Here is a 26,586-nt window from a genome sequence, read left to right as displayed (position 1 = left end):
GTGGTCAGTAAAGTGGATTGCCTCCCCAGGGTGGGCGAGCTTTGTCCAATTCATTGAGGGCCTGCATTGAACAAGGAAGCATAGGAAGGAGGAATCTGCCCCTTTTGCCTCCCGTCTTCATGAGCTGGACCTTGGTCCCCTGCCCTTGGACTGGGATTTACACCATTGGCTCCCTGGTTATCAGGCTTTTGGACTAGAATTCCACCATTGGTTTTCCTGGGTCTCCAGCTTGTAAATACAGATCATGGGACTTCTCAGACTTCATAATCATGTGAGCTGACTCCACATTAAAAAAAGATCTCTTTATAAATTGGATTGTGGCAGAGTGGAAACGAATCCAACTAGTAACCACAAGGACCCAGCTTCAATGCCTGGCCTCGCTCAATGGGGTTAAGGGTCATGGCGTTGCTGTGCGCTGTGGCATAGGTTGTAGATGCAGCTCGGATCCCAAGTTGCTATGGTGTAGGCTGGCTGCAGCTTTGATTCAACCCCTAGCCTTGGAACCTCCATATGCCTCGGGTGCAACCCTAAAAAGGAAAAAAATAAAAATAAAAGTGAAAAATGTCTTTATAAATATATCAACATATATATGTTACATGTGTATAAAATCGTCGATTGATTCTGTTTCTTTGGAGAACCCTAATACAGTGAGTCTTGGGAAGGAAGAAATATCGAATGTGTTCAGCGTAAGAGAGAGATTTGGCCCAGGAACCTGAAGATCCAGTTTCTGTTTTCTACCCTTAACCCAGACCACTCAGGCCACCCAGAGGGAATGCAAAACCAGGATCAGAGCAGTTCTCGTGGTTCCCTGGGTTAAGAACACAACATAGCATCCATGAGGATGTAGGTTTGATCCCTGGCCTCGCTCAGTGGGTTAAGGATCTATGCAGGTTGCAGCATAGGTCACAGATGCAGCTCTGATCCGACCCCAAGCCCAGGACCTTCCCTAGGCCTCTAGGTACGGCTGTAAAAAGGGGGAGAAAGTCAAAACAAAAACAGGAACAGAACAAGCAGAAGCCCTCAAAGTAATAAATATGTCTAGAATTGCCCCCCTCCCCAAGTAATAAGTTAAAAAAAATTCTGATTACAACATGCATTATTTTAACTTGGGAGTCACCCATCTCATTTCAGCCACCATGACCATGACTGGCTCAGGTACTAGGAAGTGGTAACGGGTTCAGTTTGCACATCTTTAATGGCGGCACATGGAAGTTCCCAGGCTAGGGGTCGAATGGGGGCTGCAGCTGCTGGCCTACGCCACAGCCACAGCAACGCTGGATCCAAGTCATGTCTGTGCCCTACACCACAGTTCAAGGCAACACCGGATCCTTAACCCCCTGATCGAGGCCATGGATCGAACCCACGTCCTCATGGATCCTAGTTGGGTTCTTAAACCACTGAGCCACAATGGGAATGCCAACAAATACACTCTTGAAGAGTAATTCATTGTTTTGTGCATACACACAGGCCTCTCTGATCTGTAATAATTCAACTCAATAGTCCTACAGGTATGTGTTTTCACAAACATCTCAACCCATCCTCCTCTGAACACAGTCACCTTTCCCTTAAGGCACGCTAGGCTTGATAACTTGCCCCAGTAAGGTTCCTCATTCCTTCTTTGACCTGACAGCATTTAAATATTGGACAATGATGATGTATTTTGTGTGCGTGTGTGTGTGCGCTTAACATCCTTACTTTGTTCCACCATTCCTCAAAGGATTTGCTTTCTCATCAAGTCTATTTGTCACCATTCCCATCACTCACTCAGGCAGAAACCAGCTTTAACAAAGTTATTTCCATAGACGGCTGGGTCTTATTTTGAACTTCGCAAATATCATCTCACCCCTGTGTGACACATAGTGAAGGAATGGCAGCCCATCGTCTGGACTAATCAAAGGTGATATTCTGTTGGGATGTGACAGTCACCTATACCCTGAGTCTGCAGTCAACTCTCACAGTATAAAAGCGGAGAAGTTCCCTTCCCTATGATGCTGACAGTGAGGGCTCTGAAGGATGAAATCAGTCTCCCCAAGTCCTCCCCTCCAGCCCCCTCCTGTGAAGGTGAGTCATGTGACAAGGGCCAGTCAAACATGATTTCATGGTTAGCTAAGATGAAGCCTGGCCGGAGGAAGCTGCTGAGACCTTGGCTTCAACTACACACTTAGCGGGAGGAAAAGGATAGACGTTTTGCCTTAAACTACAACTGTAAATGCCCACCAGAAACTGCTTGTTCCTGTAATGCTACGATGTCCACCGACATGGCTGAGACTTGAAAAACCATGTTTATCTAGAACTACTTACTTTAATGGTTCTTATCTCGTCCCTAATGCCCCACTGCCCAAGCTATGAATCTTGATCTTTTAATTTAAAAATTTAAAGTACTATAGACAAGGCACTGAAAATTCTCTTGGAAGCAGGTAGGTCATAGACAAAATATTTCAAGAATGTACTAGGTGAGTTTGTAGGTTTCTGTTGGGTTGTCTGTAAATTTATGCTTTGTACTTGGAAGACTTGTTATCAGAAACCCAGGGGCATAGCTTTAAGGGCAGTTACACAGAGCATCTTGAATTAGGTGTTTTCTTTCCCTTCACTAATGATTACCTATCAAAGGGTGATTTACTTTGAAATCTCTAAGAGCTTTTTACATGTTACTTGGCTAAGTTTTGTTCCTAGTGATCACTGCATATATAGTAACCACAGGATCAAATTTAATATTCTGATGATTTTATTAACAAGTATATAATACATATATTGCATACTGTGTATAGTACATGAGGACTGTACAGTACAAATTTATGTTCACAGTTTGACATGACAAAATGTCATTACTGAATTCCCATTGGACTACAGAGTAGAAACAGAGAAGGTACATTAAACATTCACATCTTTAGTAAGAAAGATTACCAAAATGTTTTCAGTATTTGCAAGTGTACTAATGCATGCTAAAAACCTTTACCCATTCAGTCTTATTAGCTTATAAAATATATTACACTTTATTAAAAATTTCTGCATAGTTTATACAAGTATTAAAGTACTGTAAATGTAATAATCCTGCTACACTTGCAGGGATGGTTTAAGAGATGCTAAGCCGAAAGACTATTTTGACCCTCTAACACTAAGTACATAACAGGAAAAGAAAAAAAAAAGTGCTAGTATTTGTAAAACATAATATTGTTGTAGCCCTCGTTTAATGCATGTAAAATGGCTTTGTAAATGTATTGTTTAAGTGAATTTGCAATCATTTAGAAACTGTTAACCTTGACCCAGAAGAGAATAAAGACAGCTCTGAGCAACTTCATGTCTGACAGCAATTCCTTCAAGAGGACTGTATATTTTCAAACCAATCAAAGTATCTTAAAACCTCAGATCTTTGAGATTGTCTTTAAAACAATCTAACCAGGAATAACCTGCAGATATACAGTCTCAGCAATATAGTTCATCAAATTTCCACATTAGTGCAACACTGATAGTGCAGATGGGTGTTGAATAAAATATACACATACACATATAGTTCCCCTGTAAATCTGTTCCAAGGCTCTTGAAACTTCTGGTATTTCGCATTTCCTTAGTTGAACATAGCTATGCTGCTAACACATTCTCCAAACAGGCGATTTAAAATGTTAATGCCCATGTATGGTGTAGATTCACATTTTAGAACTCTAAACTATGACGGATGCAGATTTAATTTTTCTGACTTCTTCCCCAAGATGACACCTGGATAAAAACCAAAGAACTTCTCTAACACACAGAATTGATACAACACAAACCTCATCTTTACAAATCATCCTCATCAATCGAAAATATTGCAATTAAAATCACCATTGCTAGTAACATGGCATATCATTTAAAACCACATGTTCAAGGGCAACTTATCTTGTACTGGAGGTCTTCCACAGTAATAGCTAGAAATACTAAAGACTAAATTTCTCAACTATCATAGTAAAGTACAAATATATATATATAAAAGGAAAATTTGGTTAAGAGCCAATTGGTACCTAAAGTATCTAGACCAGCATGGGAACAGAGAAGAGCTTCCTGGGTTGGTTCTTTCAGAGTTCAAGTGTATCTTTCTCAAAAAACTGTTAGCATAATCTAGGCAAGCTGAAGAGTAATGTAATAATAGTCTTTGCAGGGCCTTGCTTTTTTGAAAAAAATTTAAATATGCCATAGCCAACACATCCAATTTCATGAGAACCCATGGAGCTTTCTATCAGCTGGACTTAGAGATAATTATTCAAAGATCAATTCTTCACTTTCTTGCCCCTTTTCCCACCTTGGAGATGGGTTAGAACACACACAGACTGGTTATCTCCATTAAGACAAAAAAATGTTCTTTGCACTCCAACTTCGTTCGTGCTTTGGAGTGCTGTGGAAGAACCATTTCAAGCCATGAACACTTTGGCATGAATGTGACTAAGCGTCGACAATACAGACAATACCTACTTTTCCAAGAGCCGTTTTTTTTAAAAATCCCAATTCATGTCCTAGTTGCAGAAAACAAAACAAAAGCTTCATAAGAATGTTTTAATATTCTAAACAAATTTTGCAGTGCTTTAAAAAAAAGAAAAAAAACCAAGTGCCACGATAACATTACTTTGCATTTCTCAACGCCACCTCCTTTCTGGTGGATCTGAGGGCTGATGAGTGGGATCTCTTAGGTGCGAAGTCCCTGTAACTAATTTTTAGCAACATAGCGCCATCAAGGTAAGCTCCCCAACATGATTTGCAGGCCTCCAGAGTCACTCGTGCCCTGCTGTCTTGAACACAACTGAACAGCACATTCCTCCCAGTTAAAGTTGTGTTGGATCCTGAGTTGCGGCTGGGATGAACCTTCAGGATTCCATTCTTCTCTCTGCTTCTCCATCCTTGATTGAGGGATGAAGACACACTTGCTTACATGCACCCACCTTAGACCACCGTTGCCCACTTTCTTCAAATTTAGGACCAATGGCATCTCTACACATGAATTATTTTTATTGGCATTTACACTATGGTGCTCAAAAGCCTGCTTTTGAAAAACGCCCCCCCCCCCCCACTTAAGGTTACTATTAATCTTCAACATAAACACGAGTCATTTTCAGTTTGTTCTTCTCATAGGATAGTTGATAGTGATAGGAGACTGCCAGCTCCAACAGTAAACCTTTGGGACTTTGAGCTACATTTATGAATCCCTGAACTGTGGTTTTCTAGATTTTTCAGAAATCTGTCCTCCAAAGAAAGGTACATGTGCTTCACAACTATTGATATTTACAAATAGTGTCACTCAGGTCTAAACTTGAAGGAATTAGTATTAGCAGATGCTTATTTAAGATGTGTGTCATGAACACAGATGACAGCCAATTTGGCACCTTACAGCTCACACAGAAGGGTTTCCGTATGAAAGCTCCATGATTAATTTGATATGGGAATACAATTACCACACAATGTTTCCCTGTTTGCAAAACAGCTGTTAAGGAGATGGGGTAAAAGGCCATTCATACCCTTAACCAAAAGGCTTTTTTTTTTTTTTTTTTTTTTTTTTTTTTACCATTACTGGGCAAATATTTTTGTGGCATCCCTTCGATCAATGCTTGGTGACCCACATTAAGGACACTGTAGAAATGCAGACAGGTGGGTGGATGACCCCGTCAGTATCTGGCTTCGCAGTGGAGTTTCACACGGCACATGAACATGCATAGGGACTGAAGCTCCGGGAACGTACTGCCCGGAAAGCCCTAGCCCAGGAGGACTGGCTGGCTTCCTCGGTCCACCCTGCTCTGCCCCGGCGCGATGCCCTTCTGCTCGGACTTCTTGCTACGCAAGTACAGCATCCATCCCCTCAACGATCCGTCCATCACCCACCTGTGTCACCAGCTCTGGCTCATCTCGTAGGGGTGGCAAAGACCTCCTTAGCAGCTGTAGGCACAAAGGAGGGTAAGGGACGTACATTTCGATGGAGTGACAAATTCAAATTGACAAGCCAGATTGGTGAGGGACAGTGGAGAAGCTGACCGCACTAGCCTGAAAGCCTTCCGCCCTTCTAGCTAACGTGGGAAAGGTCCCACCCTTCTTTTCGCCGTGGAGCACCAAACGCGATCACAGGCCACAGAGGTCTCGGTGTCTCTGGGAAGGACCAGCAGGCTGGATACTGTATTTCTAATACATTTACTTTGACATTCTTTTGAGGAATACATGGAGAAACCGACAATGGGTTATGTTAGTTGACATGTTCCCTTGTTCTCATTACATTAAATGTATCTCTAAGAGGGGTTTGCTTAGCATCCCCGGAAAAAAAAAAAAAAAAAAAAAAGTGTTCACATTCTTTAGGTCTGACCCGTGGTAAGGAGAGGGAGGATTAGAGAATAGTTACTACTGACCATATGGAAGTTTGAATGCTAGAAATTCAGAGATTCAGACCAGCTGAATCAAAATGAAAATGTACATGTAAAAAATGAGTTAGATAATGGCAGGGAGGACAGAGAGTGAGCTGGGAGAGTGGGGAGCCACGGTGAGGCGGGAGATGGACGCGTTCAAACGAGCATGTGGCGTTTCCTATGCAGGGCAAGGTGGTCAGAGCGGGAGAAGCTGCGGTCACAGTCTGGACACTGGAAAGGTTTGATTCCAGTATGTTTTCGGAAATGTCTTGTGAGTTCATCAGACCGAGCAAATTTCCATGTGCATCCTTCCCATGTACATTTGTAGGGTTTTTCTCCTGCAGAAAGGGGGGAAAAAAGAGCTTATTGTTTTCTGAGAGCAAGAGGATGTATTATTTTTTGCCCCTCCAGCCATCATTTGATTTATTTTCTAATAACTGTGTATTGAAATATAGTTGTTATAACTCAGGTATATTGCAAAGCAATGCGGTTATACAAACACACAGTTTTTTAAAGATTCTTTTCCATTATAAGTTACTACAAGGTCACAGGTATAATTCCTGGCCTATATAGTAGGATTTTGTTGGTGATCTATTTTATATATGGTAGTGTGTATATTTTGATCCCAAACTCCTAATTTATGCACCCCCTTCTCCTTTGGTAACCATAAATTGAAAGCAAAAAAGAACGATAAAGATAATAAATATTTTTGAGCTAAAGCTCCTGACAAACATTATTTCCAAGATATGTTCGTACATTTGTCTGAGTACCACAGCGCTTTATAAACTAGGGGACAAACAAGAAAAATAAACTGTCCTAATATTTAATTGGCTTTCTGTCCAAAATTGGGGGAGGGGTGGATTTTAAGAGTTCTTTAAGCATACTTATTGCAATGAAATCTATTCTGTTTTGCCCTCAATAGTAGGGATGAGTAACTTTTTAACACCCAGGGATCTATATTGTTGATCTCCAAGTTGTAAACCTTCCTAGGAGCTTAGCTACATGTCTTGTTAGCCATTCAATGAGAAGTCCAAATCAAACGTTGGCAGGATTTTCTTATTGTTTTTTAAAAATATGCAGTTCCTAGGTCCCTGTCAACATTTTATTTTTTGTTTAGTCAAAAACAACAATGCCTAAGTATAATGCTTTAATTCAGATGTACTGAAAATACAGTAAATCCTGCCCCCCCCCAATTGATAATTTACAGGTGAAAAAAAGAAGACCCTGGAGGGAAAATCGCAGGAATAGACACTCTGAAGGCCTTTACAAATAAAAAGGCAGTTAATGGCGATTTTACATGTTTAAATTAGTAATGCGGGGTGATGGGCATCTCAGATTCATTCCCACCTACTATCCCTTTTTCTAGAAACCTTAAAGGACTGCCATTCCTTGGCATTTCAATGAGATAGTCAGAATTTATATTGCCTTCTTTGCTGCACAGAATATAAATGCTAATGTTATTTTTCCTACATCTGAATTGTCATCCAAATATCCAAGGTCTTTTTTTTTTTTTTTTTGGTCTTTTGTCTTTTTAGGGCCACACCCGCAGCATATGGGGGTTCCCAGGCTAGGGGTCCGATGGGAGCTACAGCTGCCAGCCACAGCCACAGACACAGCAATGCCAGATGCGAGCCATGTCTTCGACCTACACCACACCGGATCCTTAACCTGCTGAGTGAGGCCAAGGATCGAACCCTCAACCTCCTGGTTTCTAGCCGGGTTCGTTAACCACTGAGCCACGACAGGAACTCCCCAAGGTCTTTTTAATCTTAGGCTGGCCTTTGCTGACACCTGCCTCTCTGGTCCCCATTCATACCGCAGGGGGCAGGGTGCTTTTGGGAACCTATTTGGCACCGCCCATTGGGTGGTCCTCTAAAGGCGAGGCTGGCTGTCACCCTCAGCACCTCCGTGGTAACACCAGAGGAAACCAAAGCACAGTTGTGTGCAGGCTGAATTCCCCCAGCTTCCTCCCCAAGAAGCATTGAAAAGCTTCGCTTCCACTCTGCCAGATACTTCACTTCCTTTTCTCTTCCAAATCCCAGATTCTTCTCTTTATAACTCTTCCTGACAAGAATGACTCACAAGACTCCAAAAGGTCTCCCTTCCGAGCTAAGGCAATATGCACAGGGGCAAACGGCTGTTACACTAGAATGTCACATCCCAGAGTCTGAGGTCAGGTCGGATGAGGCCCATCATGGACAGTAATCACCAACTGCCGTGCATCAGGTTGTTCAAAGCATTTGTTTGTACGAATTCCTTAAGATGTTTTGCTACAGAATGTTCACGACCCCACAGAACAATTTTATGTTCTCTTCACCTGTTTAACTCTTTTTATAAGGTCTGGCTGCACATTCTGGTCAATCTGGGCAAGCTGGAAAAGACCCCAGGATGAATACAGCAGGCACTCACACATGAGTTCCCTCATTCTAGAAGAGGATAATTACCCACTTTTTTTTCACTTTTCTTTAATGACTATCTTCCATTTGAGTTCCATTTCTTTTTTCTTTCTTTTGGCCACACCCATGGCATGCACAATTTCCCTGGCCAGGGAATGAACCTGAGCCACAGCAGTAACCCGAGCCACAGCACTGACCACACTAAGTCCCTAACCGCTAGGCCACCAGGGAGCTCCTGAACTCCACTTCGATAAACTGCTGCATTTCCTGGTTCTGCACAAAGAATTGTTTTGTTGTTCCCATCATGAACTTGATAATGTACAGCACTGATTAAGTGACAGCCCATATGAGGAGCCATCCTTGATCAAACAGGCCCATGGCTATGGGCACCTTCCCCTCTGTTCCTGGTAGAGGATTCCTGCCTCTCTCTCACTACAGAGACCAGAGGGCTGCAAGTGAATGTGGAGGTACCTTTTTACACAGATTACTCTGAATCTATTCTAATGATCATAAAGACACATCATTATTAAAAACTTCATTTTTCACAACTGACAAGAGCCCTCTGCAGCCATCTATGGTAAGTCTCAAGATACCTGAAAAAGAGTTCATTATGATAACCTCTGAAAGCCAGATCATTTGTTTTAACATTCCATTCTAGTACTCAAGAAGAAAGATGAAGCGATTCTAATACCTGTATGTGTTCTTCTGTGTGCTTTCAAGTGAGAGCTTTTAGTGTATACTTTGTTGCAGCCGTCATAATCACATCTGTGTATCCTCCGCTTCCTCTGGGTGTCTGGAGATTCCACAGGTAAAGGTCTCTTCCCGGGCTGCACAATGACGGAAGGGTGATTCCTAGGAAAGCCAGAGCCAAACACACAACGGTGAGGGAAAGCCTCTTCCTTTCCTTCAGGCTACCAAAAGCATTAACAACACTGGGCAGAAACAAACAAACAAACGAAAAAACCCAACAAAGTAAACCAAAAGAAATTAGCTGATCAACCCAAGAAGCACTGCTATATTCATTCAACAAACATGGAGTGAGCACCTACCATGAGCCAGGCACTGGGCTTGGCACCGGGACACAAAGATGAATTAAAACAGGGTTCCTGCCCTGGAGGAGCACACTCTAGGGGGAGACAGACATGTAGATAAGTAATGACAGTAAGAAGGGTTAGGTGCTATGCTAGAGGGAGGCGCCGCAAGGTGCTAGGAGAGAATCTTTTCCTCAATTAAAATCTGCCTTCCTATAGAAGAATTTGCTGGTACTCAGTGCTGGTGAACGCCGTGCTGTGTTTTCTCACAGGCTGCCCAGGTTTCCACTTACTGTGCTTGTGGGGAAAACATAAAAGATCCCTAAGTCTCAGGCCACCACACAGGATGCATCAACGTTTTATCTTTTACACAATTGGCTTTGAGGGTGAGTCTCTTAAAGAGGCTCCATTCCTATTTGATTTTGATCTTAAAAAAAAAAAAAAAAATGCTGGCACAGCTGTTTTTCACAATCTCAAACCTTTACTGTCACTATTCCTCCTCCTGCAGGGAGAACCACAAGCAGTGCTGGTGGTCAGATAGAAGGCCCCTCACCAGGGCTGGCCGGGCTCCGGGTACAGATGGGCTCCCTCCCAGCCATTCGGCCACGGTCCTCCCTGCCTTCCTGATTCCTCACATTCAGACTCTTGGTTCCTGTGCCTGCACGTCACTGTGGGTGGGGGTGGGGGGAGTTCAAATCCAATCACGTTTAACTTTCTCAACACTAAGAACTTTCTCTTTTTCAGAAAGGACGTTGGTGGAGAGAAAAGGCAGATGAGGAAGAGCTGGGGAAAACTGGTAGTTTTCTCAGGCTTCCTCTGCTGACTGATGTAGGTAATTAACAAGTTCTAGGAGTTCCCATTTGTGGCACAGCGGAAACGAATCCGACTAGGAACCATGACATGGGTTCAATCCCTGGCCTTGCTCAGTGACAGGATTAAGGATCTGGTGTTGCCGTGAGCTGTGGTGTAGGTTGCAAACGTGGCTCAGATCTGGCGTGGCTGTGGCGTAGACCAGCAGCTGTAGCTCCGATTGGACCCCTAGCCTGGAAACCTCCATGTGCCAAGGTGCGGCCCTAAGAAAGCAAAAAAAAAAAAAAAAAAAAAAAGAACAAATTCTAATCCGTCCATTTGCTTTTCTAATGACTAATTACTTGATACCTTACAAGCCTATGTAGCTGGCCTCTAACTGTAACAGAAGATTTCTTTTTCTTTTAAGTCAAAAGTTCTTAAAATGTTCCAAATAATGTATGAATGTTTTATCTAAGTGTGTATGGTGGGAAAAAGACTCATGAAAAGGAAAAAAGAATGTGATGAGGGTAAACAATCCTGTGAGATAGAGAATAAAAATAATAATAAAACATAAAAAAACTCAAAAGACAGTCCCTGAAATGAAATTTGTAAAGACACTTCCCTCATCAACAACTTTTTCAGGCACTGGAAGCAATGACTAGGAAGAGAATAAAAGGTGCATTTTGTCTTAAGTGACCTTATTTATTTCTCACTTAACTATTAGCCAAGAAAACTGTCTGTTTGAGTATCACTTTACTTTCCAACCCTGATGCTTAGAGGGATGATACAACAGAATACAAGAGCCAAGTTTAGGTACATAGAAAAGTGAACATGAACTAGTGAGAGGAGGAAAAAAAGAACAAGGACTTCAATGATATAAAGGTACAAACAAAGAGCTGAGAAAAGAGAGAAGTGAGAGGCTGATGAACAGAGTTTTTAGAAAGCTCGACTATTAACCCAAGATCTTCAATAAAAAGAAAAAACAGTTACCAGTTTATTTTTAACTTTCAAGTGTAAGGCCCTCAAACGAACATTTTCACCTTCGTTAAGAGAATTTCAGGAAATAAAATGCTGAGGGGAAAAAACCGAATGGTTAAATGTCTCTCACGTGCTTCTAGAGACACTGGGAGAGAATCCCAGATCACTTGAGAGTCTCCCCCCAGTTATCAGAGTTTATGGGTGGGGAATCTGTCTAACAGTTTCTGTGCAGCAGTTGTGACTGCTTTTCTAGTCGCTCCTTTTGTGAAAAATGTTACCCACCTCCCCCCCAAAAAGGTAGCCTAAAAGGCTGTGCGCTCCAGCCTGAAATTCCAGCTCTGCCACTGACATCCCCATGACCCTCAGCTTGCTCTCTGTAAAATGGGGGTGACGATGATCCGACCTCAGAAGGCTGCCGGGAGTAATCTGCACAAAGCACCCCAGAGCAGAATCTGTTCCCGACGCCAATCTGCTGATGGTAGCTGTTCCTATTTCAAGGTTCAGAGACCCAGATTGGCAACTCTGCCCCTCTAGTTGTTTAATTTCAAACTAGAAATTGAAATTTGGGGGGCTGTCCCCACACCCAATCAGGAAGTCTCTACCCCAGCCAACAGCTTCCTCGGAAAGTAGCATCACTCTGCGAGGGGTCAGCAGCCCATCTCTTGAGAACCGGATGGCAGTGCAGGCTGAGGCTGGAAGTCAGGAGCTTGGGATGGTACTCATCCTGCCTGACTCCTCGCTGCTCATTTTTAAAGAGGTTGTTTGGGATCATTACCACCAAGAAGACAGTTATTAGATGTTAGAGACCTGGTCGTTGTTTTGAGTGAAACCACTCCCTCTGCTACAATTTCACATACACAACGCAGGAGGGAAATTGCATCTTCAAGCTTTTGTGTTCTGAATATATTTTCACACATACACATCAATAACAAAAGGAATCTGATACACATTGGAGAGCCTTTCAACATAATTCTTACGCTCTAATTCTATGATCAAGCAAATGGATTTCAAGGCTGTATTTTAAAGTTGGCTCCTGTAAATAAAGGAAGGGTTTCCCAAGGCAAAAATTATTGGGGCTGCCTCACTGAAATGGTACCAGGCGCTCGGTTTGCAGTGATCCTTTCCTGGCTAACTGGTTTCCTATGTGGGATGCTACTGGGCACACTCCAAGACATTACTTAATCACATCTGTGAGAGGAGAGTACGTGTCCCCGTTGCGGCTAATCTGCTCCGTCTTCTGAGAGGCCAAATACACGTCGCTGAACATTAAGGATAAGCACATTACTCAGTCATCACTGAAAGTCACTGAGCTTGAGAGCATCAAAAGACTGTGACTTTAAGTAGGAAGAGAGAAAAAGTGTTCTCTTTTCAACAGCATTCAGAGCACAAAACATTGTCTTTAAATAGTCTTCTTCTGTTAACATGTTACATTGTAATTCATAATGACCTAGACTTTGGAATAACAACCCCCTTTCCTCAATGGACCCCCCCCCCCAAATGTGGGCAGTTGGCTTTCAGAGCATCTTTTTCATCACCTGTGTAGAAACAATTACAAGTGCCAGCCATGTTGCCCTTTCCCTTGCCAGAGAAGCCCCTCATCCTCAAGAAGAGGTAATTCAGCCCATAAGATGTATCCATTTTGGTTTTTCCTTTCACTCAAAGGCAGGAGCAGATGCAATCAGCTAGATGTGGGCTAAAAATGGCAGGAAGAGCAAGCATCTGGAAGCAGATCAGCCCAGGCCCCCTGTGCTGCTAACTGGTGTGGTTATAGGCGAGTTATTTATGTCTTGGCTCATCAGTTCTCTATTTGCTCTGACTCTCACATGCTTGTTTTGGGAGAGTGAAGTAAGTCCTTTAAAAAGGCTTAGAAAAGTTCCTTTTAGGGGGCGGGGAAGAAGGGGCACTATGCAATTACGGAAGGAATATTGTACAAGACGCCCAGACACTCTCCCTGCTGATGTGGCTGAGAAGATTCATTCTCTTCTCCACCTGTCGGGATGGATGACAACCTCCACACCCCCTAAAAAAATGGACTGGTTTGGTGCAAATGACAATTAATCCATGAACTATTATGAAGGCACCCTATCTAGGCTGCATGCGGATACAACTAGAATATATTTGAAGTTTCAGAAAGCCGCTGCTCGAAAAGCAAAGAATTCACCTTCTGCTACAGAACTATGTAAGGCAGAGGATGGGTGGAGAAAAGGGAAGGAAGATGACAGAAGGGACCCTGAGGAGACAGTAACTGTGGCACTTCCATTGTAATCGGAAACTGGCCACCACATCCAATGTGGACACGACCAGAACAAGAAAAATAATTACAACCAATAATGAAAATAAAGAGGTAACAGAGGCAACAAGATTTGGTGACTAAGCCAAGGTCATACGTGTGGTGGCGAGCAGAGCTGCGATCCCAGATGTTAGATCCAAAGGTCGTGTTCGCACCTACTCCAAACAGCCCCCAGTGCCATCACTGGTAGGAGTCGAGGATCTCGATCGTGAGGGCAAATCCCAGACATGATGTTATTTTGCCTGTGTGTGACACCAGCTACTGTTGAGGTGCCTGGATGCTGACCACTACCGTGTAAACTTCCTACGGAATGGCAGTTCGAAAGCCCACAGAACACTCTAGGGCAGACGTGATTCAAAAGACCAGAGAATAAAGAGTTCTTTCAATGCCAAGCGTCTCTGAGTGACACAGTCAACTTTCTGTTGCCACAGGCCTGGTTCTGAACTATCTTTCTTGTGCTTGACGTTGACCTGAAAAATTCTGATTCAAGCCATTTTCCATCACGGAAACACTTAGGAGCACTAGCAACGGGAAGGAAGATGTGTGATTCTATGACACAGTTTCAGGATCCAAACTTAAGTGGAATCTCTACCACACCAAATTCTATCTAGGGTGATACGGGGATAAAGATGGTGGGAGAACTATATACACAGCCTCTGGAAGGATGAGAAATAAAACCCAAGATAAACATGATTTATGGAGTTAAGTGGCAAAATCACTGCTGACCAAGTCACTGAAAACATGATGTAATCTGTGCGACAGAGTACGTTGCTTTTGGAGAGATTTTCCCGTCTGGCCCAGCGGCTGCCCCTGCAACAAGGCAGCCCTGGCAGTCCACAACACATCCTGCGTTGGAAGCTGGTGCTTCTGTTCCAGCTCCAGCTCCAAGAAGCACACTGCTATGCAAATGCCAGGCAGGCCTCAATATACTTACTCTTGCAACAAGGCTTGCGGGGGGGACACTGAGTTCATTAAAGGGGGTGACATTTCTTCAGGATAATAATCTGTCCTCTGTGGTTCGATCCCAGGTTCTATTTTAATTTTTTTCTGTAATATAGGCTTCTCATATGATTCAATTACAGGTACTAAAAAATAAAAATAGAAAAGTCACTCTATATACAATTTACCAATTCAGCCTTTAAAAACTTTATTGCACAGCTTCTAGCTATAACACTGGTGTGTGTGACTATGCGCCTTTGGCAGTGACAGCCGACATGAATCTGGGGGGGACTCCTGTTGCTCCTGAAGATTATCTTCCCAGCAAGCTTTGTATGTAGGAAGCTGGACTTTTACGACATCAGCCCCCCCAAGGATTTCTTCCTTATGACCTTTGTTTATCTCCTTTAACCCCAGGCCTTTGCTTCTGACCAGTCAGTAAACAAGGTGGCTTTTAACAGCCATTAGTTATTACAAGGTCTAAAGGCATTTCTTTCTTTTTCTTTTTAGGGCCCCCATCTGCAGCATATGGAAATTCCTGGGCCAGGAGTCGAAAGCAGAGCTGCAGCTGCCAGCTGACACCACAGCCACAGCCAACACTGGATCCGAGCGGCATGTGAGATCTACACTGCAGCCTGGAGCAGCATGGGATCCTTAACCCAACTGAGCAAGGCCAGGGGTCAACCTGCATCCTCACAGAGACAGCATTGGTCCTTAACCCACTCAGACCCAATGGGGACTCCTAAAGGTATGTCTTATATGCCTTTCTGCACCTAAGCACCAAGCTGGCAGTCAATAAAGCAAACTCTAAGGTCAAGATTCATATTATCCCAAAGTTGACAGTGACTTAGTGAAACGAATTCTTTCACAGCATTCAACAGCTGGCCTGGTTCTTGGGAGCCCAACCAGCTATCGACCCTTTAAAAAGAAAAAGGAAATGCCTTAGGCAGACTCTGAATGTTTCCTTTTCAGCACAGAGCAGCTCCCGGCCCCAGGCTTCCGGTGCTCCCTCCCCCACACCCTGCGGGGCAGACCCTCAGGGCAAGGTCCTTCTAAAGGCCTCAGCCGCAGGGAGGGGGGGTTACCTTGCATGCTACTGCTGGAATTCTCCATCTCCTCCGACAAGGAGACCATGAGCGGCTGCTGGAGGTGGCTGGTGTACATGAAGGGGACGGGCTGCACCACGACGGGCTGGATGACCGGCAGGATGCCCGGGCTGCGGATGCCGCCGTGCCGGGACAGCGCCGCGGCCATCACGGGGGGCATGGACAGCGGCACGCTGAAGGGCTGCACGCCGGGGGGCGGCGGCGGCGAGTACTTCTTGGCCGGCGGGCTGGACGAGGGCAGGCTCAGCCCGGGCGAGGCTCTCCGGTGCGGGGCCTGGAACTTCAGGGAGGAGGGGGAGCCCCCGGCCGAGGGCGGGGAGCTGCGCTTGTTCACCGTGAGGTCCACCGGCTCCATCTGCATCCCGTGCGACAGGCCTTCCGGGGTCTGGAAAAACTTATCCGGTAACGGGGTGGAGTAGATGACGCCGTACTTGTTGGGCTTTATTGACTCCATGTAACTCGACGGGTAGGACTGTCGGGAAAGAGACAGAAGCGTGTCAACTGCAGGAAAGGGCATTGGCTTGAAAGGTGAATTAAGATGAAAACACCCAACAAGGCACATTCACTTACATGGACTTTAATAAGCGGTTTGGCTTTAGAGATCTGCTTGAGCCTAAAAGAATGTACGGCAGCGGTGGTCTCATAATAAACTTAAGCACTGAGGTTAAGGTGGGGACTGTGTCCCATGGGAAAACATCGCATTTAATTCTGGGATGATGATGGCTGTGTCCAGTGTTAAGGCTGAGGATGATACCTGGTAAAATGCTGAAACAGCTTATGAAACAGAAGGCTTATGGGCCTTTATCATTAAGAGGTGGCACTGGGGTTCACCGAGGACCAGCCAAGCCAGCTAACCTTGCTACCTTCCCGATGGGGTTTCTCAATTGGCGGAAAAAACTCTCCCCGACTTTAGTGTCTGCCACCTCAGCAGGGACACACAACGTATCTTGGATCCTTCTGTGGAACAGGGACAAACAGAGCTGCACGATAGTGCCTTAGGATGGCCTCCATGCCCAGAGTGACCAAGAGCCCTGGTGTGCCCCACACTGTCCTGGCTGTAGCCCTAAAAGTCCAACATCCGAGGAAAACGCCTCAGGCAAACCGGGATGGCCAGTCACCCTGCACACCTCTATATGGAAGGCCGATCACGCCAGGGTACTTAAGCCCTTGGCCCCAGCATGTTCCATGGACAGATCCACCGTCTGAATGAAGCTGTAGAAGACAACGATTTCCAAATGTGCGGATGACACAGAACTCTGAGAGAAGGCCAGGAGAATATGCCTCAAATATTTATGACGTGTGATGCCGGAAGGGACTTGCACACAAGCTGCGGCCTGGCATTCTCTACCCTACACCTGCCACCCCCACCACCCCACCGCAATCTAAAGATGCTGGAGGACAACCTAATATGAGCCTGGAGGAGAGACAAATGCTTCTTTCCTCCCACATCTAAGATCTGTTCCACAACAGACCTAATGGATCTTCAGGTAGCTTGCTCGCTTATAAATATCAAGGTAACCTAAGTCTCATTTACCAGCTGTAAATATAAATCAATCCCCACTGCATTTTATGGGTACTGTCCGTGGCACTAAAATGACTTATCTTCCTTCACTAAGATTAAAAAATAATAATAATAATAAAAACTTTGCTGTAGAATGCTTAAAAAAAAAAATTAAACTCAACATAAGCCATTTTCTTGTAGGCATTTAGGGGAACAAATTTTTAGTGATTACATGTCAAGACCGCCTGCAGAAAATTACTGGTATTTAAATACCCTACAGGGAAAGTGATAAGTAACACCCGATGCTTCTCTTCCGATGCTTCTCTTCCAGTTCTAAACCCTACGCTGTGATTCTGAGGCAACACGAGCTCATGATACAACCAAGAAAACCCTTCAACAGGGCCTTATAATTAAACAGCTTATACGCACTATTCTTTTCTGAGCCTCCTCGGATCTTGTGGTGGTCACTAGTGAGTTAAAAATAACTGTGAGGTAGCTGTGGTTTTGACTGCGATTACTCTTGAGATCACACCCTGTCCCCTCTGGGCCTCACCGGGTGGCTCCCACCTGGCTATGCATCAGAATCACCTGTGCTGCTTCAAAATTCCAGATGCCTGGTTCCTTCTCCAGGCGCAGTGGGCATCAGCGTTATCAGAGAGGAAGGGGCCAGGCAAGTCCATATCTCACATCTGATTTTGATGTCAGTTTGTCATTGTTAAGATGTGTTTGTTTGGAGTTCCCGTCGTGGCGCAGTGGTTAACGAATCCGACTAGGAACCATGAGGTTGCGGGTTCGATCCCTGCCCTTGCTCAGTGGGTTAACGATCCGGCGTTGCGTGAGCTGTGGTGTAGGTTGCAGATGCGGCTCGGATTCTGAGTTGCTGTGGCTCTGGCGTAGGCCGGTGGCTACAGCTCCAATTCGACCCCTAGCCTGGGAACCTCCATATGCCGCGGGAGCGGCCCAAGAAATAGCAACAATAACAACAACAGCAAAAAAGACAAAAGACAAAAGACAAAAAAAAAAAAAAAGATGTGTTTGTTCTTCTGTCCTTTCTTTCTCTGGAGCATCATCATCTTTATAACCATTCAGAACAGTGATTCCTGCTGTCTGGTGCACACCTCTCTGAGGGGGTACCAGAGATCTTGATAGATGGCTCATGATGAACATACAGTGCTTTAGAAGAGTTAAGCGTTTATTTGATACCAAGTTCCCTTTTAAAGAACCTTATGATGCTAAAAAGCAGTTCTATTAAACAAAAAAGGCAAGAAAAATTACCAAATGAATAGTAAAAGTGCAGGCGCCATGAGGATATGCAAAACTGGTCAAAGCGATACCCAATTCCCACCTTCTAGGAGGTTGTGAGGTTAAGATTAAGATTGGACTTGACAAGATACCTAAGTGATGAACTTAGCACACACTATGGTCCCAGGGGTCCGTTCTCTTCCTCCTGTGAGAAATGAGCACTGCAGTGGGCTCTGATGCTCTGCAGGCTTCTCAAACTTTACTTAGCCCACAAGTTCACCCGGGAATCTTGTTAAGATGCAGGTTCCAAATCACTGGGGAGCGACCCAAGGTGCCACAGACTATCCTTGGAACAGCACAGCTCCAAACTCAGAGATACGGAATAAAAAGACTCATTATTATCATTAAAAGTTGGTAAATTGTTTAAATGCAATTAAAGTGTATGTGTGTGTGTGTGTATGTGTGGCGGGGGGGGGGAGATTTTTCACTAAAATAAGGACAGGAGGATATAAAATACCTAAATCGTTGTTTTTAAAAATAGCTTTGAATTATGCATCAAGGATCAAATGAGGAAAAGACTATTTCTACCTTTCTTTAGAATCAGATACGCTACAAGGGGAGAGGCCCAAAATATACAGCAATATGAATTTGAAATAGATTTAAACTTAAGTATTAAAATAGGCAAAAGCAAAAGAGGCACAAAGTTTGCTAACAAAAATTATAAAGTAGGTACAATGAGGGTTTAAGGAAGTAACTGACTATAGGAGGAAAAAAGAGTTCTCCTAGTTCTAAAGTTTAACCAGCTTGATATAATTTTCTAAAGGGCAAAAGTTCTGGTACGAGAAACAAAAACTCCAGGAAATGGGAGGCAGTGTCCATTGTTTCTACTCACCGAAATGTAGCTTCTCCCTTCATTTCAGCCCTAGTCTTCAAAGGCCTCCCTGTGACCTAGATTTTAATGCCAAGTTATTGGCAGCTACATAGGAAGCAAAATGAGGACATACTTCTATTGCTGTCATTGCTGGATTTTTTTTTTTTTTTTTTTTTTAATCTGTGGGGTGAGTTTAAGGAAAGCAGGAGTTTAGAACCTGGCAGATGTGCAAATTTAATAGGAGTCTCAGGATTCTAAAGCCATAAAGAAAGATCCACACGTAGAGAGAGGTTTTCTACATTATGCACAGTTTTGCAGGGCAGTCTGCCCTCCCGCGATTGCCCCCGCCCCCTACTGGACGCGAGGTTTCTAAGGCTCTGGGGGTACAAGTGGAGGTCTGCTGGTCCCTGGCACAGAACCGAGTACACTATTAACTATTTCCAGTCCAACTGCCTCACTTAAGCGTGAAGAAATGTGGCTCTTTAAACTGTCTACCTAGCAAATTTCACAGCAGTGTTTACCAGAACCTTCTGTGAGGAGTGTTTAATTATTTGGGTGGAGCACATAAGCCACTGCAAGCAGCTTGCGACAGTCTGGTTCTCCACAGGGTAAGGGCTGACACACACGGCTTGCTTGGGGTGTGCGCCTCAGGAGGATACACCCTGTCAGGAGTTGCTTCCTCTCGGCTCCAGACCATTCCTCTCTTCTAACCAAGCAATGCAAATAAGCGTGGCCGCCCCATCGAAATCTGAATGGGAGGCAGGTACGGATGAAGCAGAAAGGATGCCTCTGGCCCCTGCTGGGCATCCAGCCCCCTCCCCCACCTCCATGCACACTGCTTATTGGAGGAGCCCCCTTTGCTGGAACAGAGCAGCCTGCAGACAAGACGGAAGCAGGGGTCTCTCCCACTCCCGACCCCCACCAGGGCTGGTAATGGGTTTACTTTTCCAGAAGATCCGTTATTAAGAACAGTTCTGTCCCTGTGGTAACATGCATGCAAGTGTTCAGACCTCCTCGCTGGTGGCTTCCTGTCACTGGAGTGGGAGACGAGGGTCTGGCCCAGGTGCTCGACCAGCAGTGGCTGAAGGGAGGCCTCCGCGTGCTCTGGGAGCCAGGTTTTACTGCCGACAAGGCTCAGGATGATACCAGTTCTTTGTTCTCGAAAAAATGATTTTAAGTGCTATGCGGACAAAGGCACGAAGTCTGGATAAACTTTCCAATGCTGTCACTTTATAGGAAAGTGAGAATTACTAGCTTCTTACTTAGTGGGACATAGTTTTGGTGAGCTTGCCATCCCGAGATGGCTTCAGTGCATGGCTCGACTGCACGAAACATGGGTGAGTCCCTGTTTCACTGTTCATTAAAATGAAAAATATGTGACCGTCCGTGACAGGGCAATAGCAAGTCAAACGAATCGTCATACTGAGGGTGGGGTTCCGAGTGCAGGAAGGCGCCCAGCATTTATAAACAAACTCTCTGGAAACAGCAAATGCCATGCCCCTGCATGCAAACGAAAGCAGAAGGCTCTCTTTCTACCAGGCTCAGCAAAGTCAGGAAAAGTTTCTGTTAGAACAGGGCAGAGAAGCTACTGATTTTTAAGCACTTCTCAATCTGTAAGGAGCCTGTTAGATGCCAATTTTCATTAAAGGAAAAGAAAAAAAAAAGAAAAAGCAGTTTCTTTAAGAGTAAGCTTCCTGGACAACTACAATAAGAAAGAATAAAGAAATGTCTTTATTTCTCACTTCCTGAATTACATCCTTTAATTTTCAGCTTTTCGGGTAGTGCATGGGCAAGAACGAGTCCTTTACTGTGCATTTTATGTACACCTGCCATTTCGTATTTTACAAATAATCATATCCAATTTTACAAATAAGGAAAAATTAACTGGAGGCTCAGGGAGCTGTGGATGGTTTTGCCAACATGGCATTGATAGCAAGTAGCAGAAATCCAGGGCGCAGAGGGGAGGCTGTACTCTGCTCCCTAGTGCTGCACCTTCGTAACAGGATGGACCATCCAGAGTCTTACCACCTACCTCGGGGCACAAGGTTGGGTAGGCAGCACGAAGGCATCTAAGAGAGCAATGGCACTGCCTCACTTTCTCTCAACTGTAACAAGATATCAAAGAGGCAGACTGCTTCTGCTCTTCTCACTTTTTAAGAAAAGGGGGGGAGAAGTCACTCAAATGATTCTATTCAAATAGAGAATTAAACCAAATCTTCTTACGAATGCCTCCTGCTTAACATTTAGAACATTGGCTTGAGTAAACAAAGACCTCAACGTTCAGGTCAAAGGAGAAATGAAAAAGGAGAAAAGGAATAAAGGAACCATAAATCAGGTCTTACACACTCCACCTATGAAGGCGGGAAGGGTAAAATTTGAATGTTGTTATGTAAAATCATCATGGTGCCCCTATTCCCCAGATGTTTGAGTTACCTGAGGCTGCACCGAATTAAGAAAAGGGAACTTCGTTGTAAGGACTGAAACTATCTTTTGGTGAAACAACCTAATTAAATTCTATAAGCATCAGAAGTTGCAGACTAGAGCATGAAGGAGAAAAAGACGGTTAATCACAAAAATACTTCTCCATATTTTAACTCCATGTATTCATATAAGTTACAGCATTACAAGCACAACTGTTACTTCGAATTCATTTTATTTCCTTTTTTTTTTTTTTTCCAGTGCATGCCCCTGCACTTCAATTGTATGGTGCCAACTTCATTTTAGATTTAAATTAGGCTCTGGTGCCACATTCTCATGCTTGATTAAAAGCACTGGAAGTAAACTGAACAGTAAAATCCATCACCAATGGTCCTGCATCATTTATGAAATAATCACATCCTCCAGTACCAAAAAATCTATTCATAGTTCATGGATATAATTAATGAAGACACTGTATACATTAATTTTCCTCCAATGTGATCATACAATAGTTGTGGGAAAGAGGTTGATGAACATGACAAAACAAAGAACACTAGAAATCAATTTAGTTTTTTGATTAATAAAGTTCTTATTGCTCTTAGTCAGATACATGGTTATCCAGTTAGCGTGTGGGGAATGTAAATGTTATTTCCTTCAAGCCACTCTGACTTAACTTTTCACTATACACAGTGGTAAACACTTCACCGTTTAGTAATCTCCATGGCAACTCCATTCCAAGGGCCTCAGAGTGACCCGCCGTGTCTTGTATAAACAGTTTTGGCAGGAGGCTCCACAGCCAACGCATAAGGATGATCTAATTTTTGCAAGCGTGTCATTACCAACCTTCAGATGCCCAGCTCCAGCCAAGTTTCTTTCTCCCCCTTGTGAGTGTTCTTCCAAGCCCGTGGAAGAAAAGAGCAAGACAGAGCTGGGAGTGTGTTCCTTATTTTGCGTTCACTAAACCAGACAGATCCTCTCAAGTTCAACCAGCTTTGAAGTCAGACACTTCCGCTGTCACCCATGTCCCATCTTCACAGCACTGGTGTTGCCCCTATCTTATAACACCTGGCCTAATTACCTGGTCCCCGGTGGCCCGAGAAGCATGTACAGGGACCTAGCTCACAAGAAGGGTAGCTTAGCACGAGGGTGTCGAAAAGACAATGACCCTAATTCCCTCTTCTCAGGGAAATGAAATTCCACCCTGGCCGCCAAGTTCATTCTTTGGCTAGCTTCTCCCCCAGTCACCTGGCAGTCACAGCTCCATGTGGCTGCAACGAGTTTAAGCAAATCACTTTATTCTTAACTATTTTTACACGCAAAAGGTCCAAGGAGCTTCCCACCCTCCACCCCCAAGTTATGACCACTTAGAATAAATAAGAAGAGGGGTTCGATTTTGGAAAACTTACCACCGAGACAGGGTCCATGGCCTCTTGCTTGACAGGGACTGGGTCAAACATGAGCATTCTTTTAATTATGCTTTCTAGGGTGCTCGGGTGTTTGGCCTAGAAAACAAAACAAGGTGTCTGTCTAAGTCTTGAAGTTACTTTCAACATAAACTAGTAAAAATAAAATAGACCATTTCTCACTCCCCTTCTCCATTCCTTCTTCTTCTCTGCCCTCGGAGAGGCTGGAACTTGTTCCCCTTGCCTGTGAAAGATACCATTTTATATAATTTACACCAGATTCCATGGTCATAACCATGTGAAAGCCAACTGCCATTTCTAACTCAAATACGTAAACTCCGACGTTTCTGGAACAATAGGTACAGCCCCTGCTGAGCAGCTAAGCTTGCTGAAGAGTAGGTGCAGCTCAACGGGAAGAGGGAAATACCTTTTCTTTCCCTCTTATGCTCATTTCAGAAAAATCAGGAAAACAAAACAAAACAAAAACAGGCAGGCAGAAGACAACCTAGAACTAACTATCGTGAATATTTTTCTTCTTATTCCTCCAAACCTTCTTTTTAAATAGATTTTAGCATGCATGGTATATGGTTCCCATAAGTTCGCTTGATGATTTCCTGGGAAACCGTTTCTTTTTCAGTTACGTGTGGTTCCACACCATCAAATCCAGCGCCACTGTGTGAACCCATCAGATTTTTAAACATTCCTTTTATGGGGCACTCAGGTTTGCTTCCAAAGTTTCACCAGGACAGAGAGCAGTGAGCGTCTTGACACGTATATCCTCCCGTACATCCCTCATGACCTTTTAGGATCAATTGTGTCAAGGGGAATTCTTGAGTGAGAAGCACGCACATTTCCCCAAGCATTTGCTGTATCATCCAGCAGATACTCTATCATTTCCATCCATAAGATAGAACCCGCTTCCCAACGTTTCTACCCGCCATGTGTGTTATCATTAAAGAAAAAAACCCCTCAAGACATTGCCACTCTGTTCATATCAAAATGGCGAACTCTTTTTATTCCGCATTGATTGAATTATTAACGATGCATTGTTTTCTTCTTTATTTAGCATGGACGTTTCCTCTCTTGCGAAATGCCTACACGCAGGTCTTGAGCTCCCCCTTCCACCTCTTACTGTCTTCTAAGCACTGTGTATATAGTCAGGCTATTAGCTTGTGTTCACTCCAATTTCTCCTCATTAGGAAATAAGCCAAGCTTGAGCTTGCAAAGAAACTGTCCATTCTGCTCCCGTTTGGTCTTTCTCTTCTTGTGTTATGCTCGTGTTACCCCTTTTCTCCTATGTTCTGGACTAGTTTCGCTGCTAGCGCTAATGCACATCAAACCCACTGCTCCTCACACGACAAAATATGCCCCGTGCTGAACATTCAGCCGCATCTCATTGGTCACGGAATCCCTGCCCGTGTGCTACCCAGAGCTTCAACACCTTGCTCCTGGGTTTACCTCCTCTATTCAAATTTGGTTGACGTGTCCAGCACCTTGGTGAGAAGTGAGGTTGTTAACGATGACTTTGGTTTGGGTGGGAAAATGAACAACTTCGAGACTGAGTTCTACCTGAGAAAGGTCTAGAAATCCCTAGGGCTAGATTACTTCCCGTATTTCCGCGTTTAAACTCCTCATCCCCACCTCCATGGTAGCAATCCTGCAATGAGCGCTAGGGGGTAAACGCACAATTATAAAAGCAATACTGTGTAGTTCTTGGGCCTCCCTGCTCTGTTGAAGACACACTGCCCTGGGTCTCATGACAACACGTGAGCATCATCATGAGCGCAAGAGAAGGCCCTGCCTTCAAAATTCTATCTTCCTACATCACAGGGCGTATTATAATCTACGAACGCAATCTGATACCAGGCTGCTCAAATCAATGGTGCTGCCACCCTCTTCTGTATCCCAGCAAGAACAGACCCACAGCCAGTGAAAAATGGATGATTTCATAATGAAGGATGAAAACCCCTTTTGTGTCCTGGGATCTATTATTAACCAGTTCCCAGCCTAGCAGCTGTACAGATGGATATGGGCCTAAGAATTGCTGTCCAGGGCCCCAGAGCAGACTGTAAACAAAAGATGTGAGATCGCCTGCTTATATCAATGAGGGCAGATAATTCAGCAGCCTTGACCCAGGGCTGGCCACCCTCCCCCGAGCCTTTTAAATTTAATTTACTCTTACAGATGCATCCACTTCACTAGACAGTGTCTTGATGCAAACCCTCCCCAAGAGAGGCACCCATATTCTCAGGAGTATAAAGAAAGAGCCTTGGTCTTGAGACTCAAGCAGGAGATCTGCACCCCATCCCTGCCACGGAGTGGGGAAGACTTTTTCACATGTGAAATGCAGAGCGGACCTCCTTTACCTACTTCCTAAAACATGTACCTTCAAGATTTTTATAGAAATCAAATGAGATTAAGACAAAATAGAAAAAACCCCCAACAAACCAAGCTCTTTTGCCCCCTAAGTCGTTCATATCAATGGATATGCACATATTTTTGGATTGATATACTATACCCACAGCACTCAACTGGCTGACTTCGGGAACAATGCCAGGTGTCTGTCTCCTTGCTACGATCCCTGGCCTTAGAGGTCATGCTGACCCCACCACTCAGCTCATAAAGCCTTCACTGACTTTTGCAAATGCCTATAGCAATGAGTACCGAACCCATTCAGAAATGAACTACACATTAACCTGGTACGGCTTGTGTCATTTACAGACATTTATTAAATCCCTTTCGTTCTTTAATTTTTATGTTTGAGTTAAATTTAAGGAAAGCAGTGCTCTGAAAGACCTACTCTTAGAAGAAAAAAAAGTGTCCAATATAAAGCATCCCTTCTAACACATCTTTTTTTTTTTTTTTTTTTTTTTGTCTTTTTGCCATTTCTTGGGCCGCTCCCGCAGCATATGGGAGGTTCCCAGGCTAGGGGGTCTAATTGGAGCGGTAGCCCCCGGCCTATGCCAGAGCCACAGCAACGCAGGATCCCAGCCGCGTCTGCAACCTACACCACAGCTCATGGCAACGCCGGATCCTTGACCCACTGAGCAAGGGCAGGGATCAAACCCGCAGCCTCATGGTTCCTAGTCGGATTCGTTAACCACTGTGCCATGACAGGAACTCCCTGCTTCTAACACATCTTCATTCATTTCTATTAAATACTTGTAAGGGTTTATTTGTCCAGAACTGTACCTCCAAGAGTAACTCAATCACTGATGATGGGAGAGTTCTCACATACCAATATTTCAGCTAATAAATGAAGAAGTAATGAC

At 44.1% G+C, this 26,586-nt stretch overlaps 1 protein-coding gene across 22 annotated transcripts in view; it reads right to left on the bottom strand.

The window, feature by feature from the left end:
* Positions 1–2,707: 2,707 nt before the first annotated feature.
* The window catches only part of KLF3 (KLF transcription factor 3), a 36,110-nt gene continuing 12,231 nt past the window's right edge, over positions 2,708–26,586 (bottom strand). For 6 of the 22 annotated variants that reach the window (XM_084970647.1, XM_084970646.1, XM_084970642.1 and 3 more), the window contains 5 exons: positions 23,318–23,413; positions 15,859–16,351; positions 14,772–14,922; positions 9,441–9,601; positions 2,708–6,691 (listed from right to left, as the gene is read on the bottom strand). In XM_084970647.1, the coding sequence (XP_084826773.1) occupies positions 6,510–6,691; positions 9,441–9,601; positions 14,772–14,922; positions 15,859–16,351; positions 23,318–23,374 (1,044 nt within the window). In that variant the 5' untranslated portion in view covers positions 23,375–23,413 and the 3' untranslated portion in view covers positions 2,708–6,509. 22 annotated transcript variants of the gene reach the window in all.

The sequence above is a fragment of the Sus scrofa genome, chromosome 8 (assembly GCF_054392235.1).
Source record: "Sus scrofa isolate SSC_HxYL_T2T_F1_AM1 chromosome 8, Sscrofa_HxYL_maternal_Yorkshire_Landrace_v2.0, whole genome shotgun sequence".
Lineage (NCBI taxonomy): Eukaryota > Metazoa > Chordata > Mammalia > Artiodactyla > Suidae > Sus > Sus scrofa.
The sequence above is the reverse complement of the archived record's forward strand: the minus strand, read 5'-3'. Positions and strand labels throughout refer to the sequence as shown.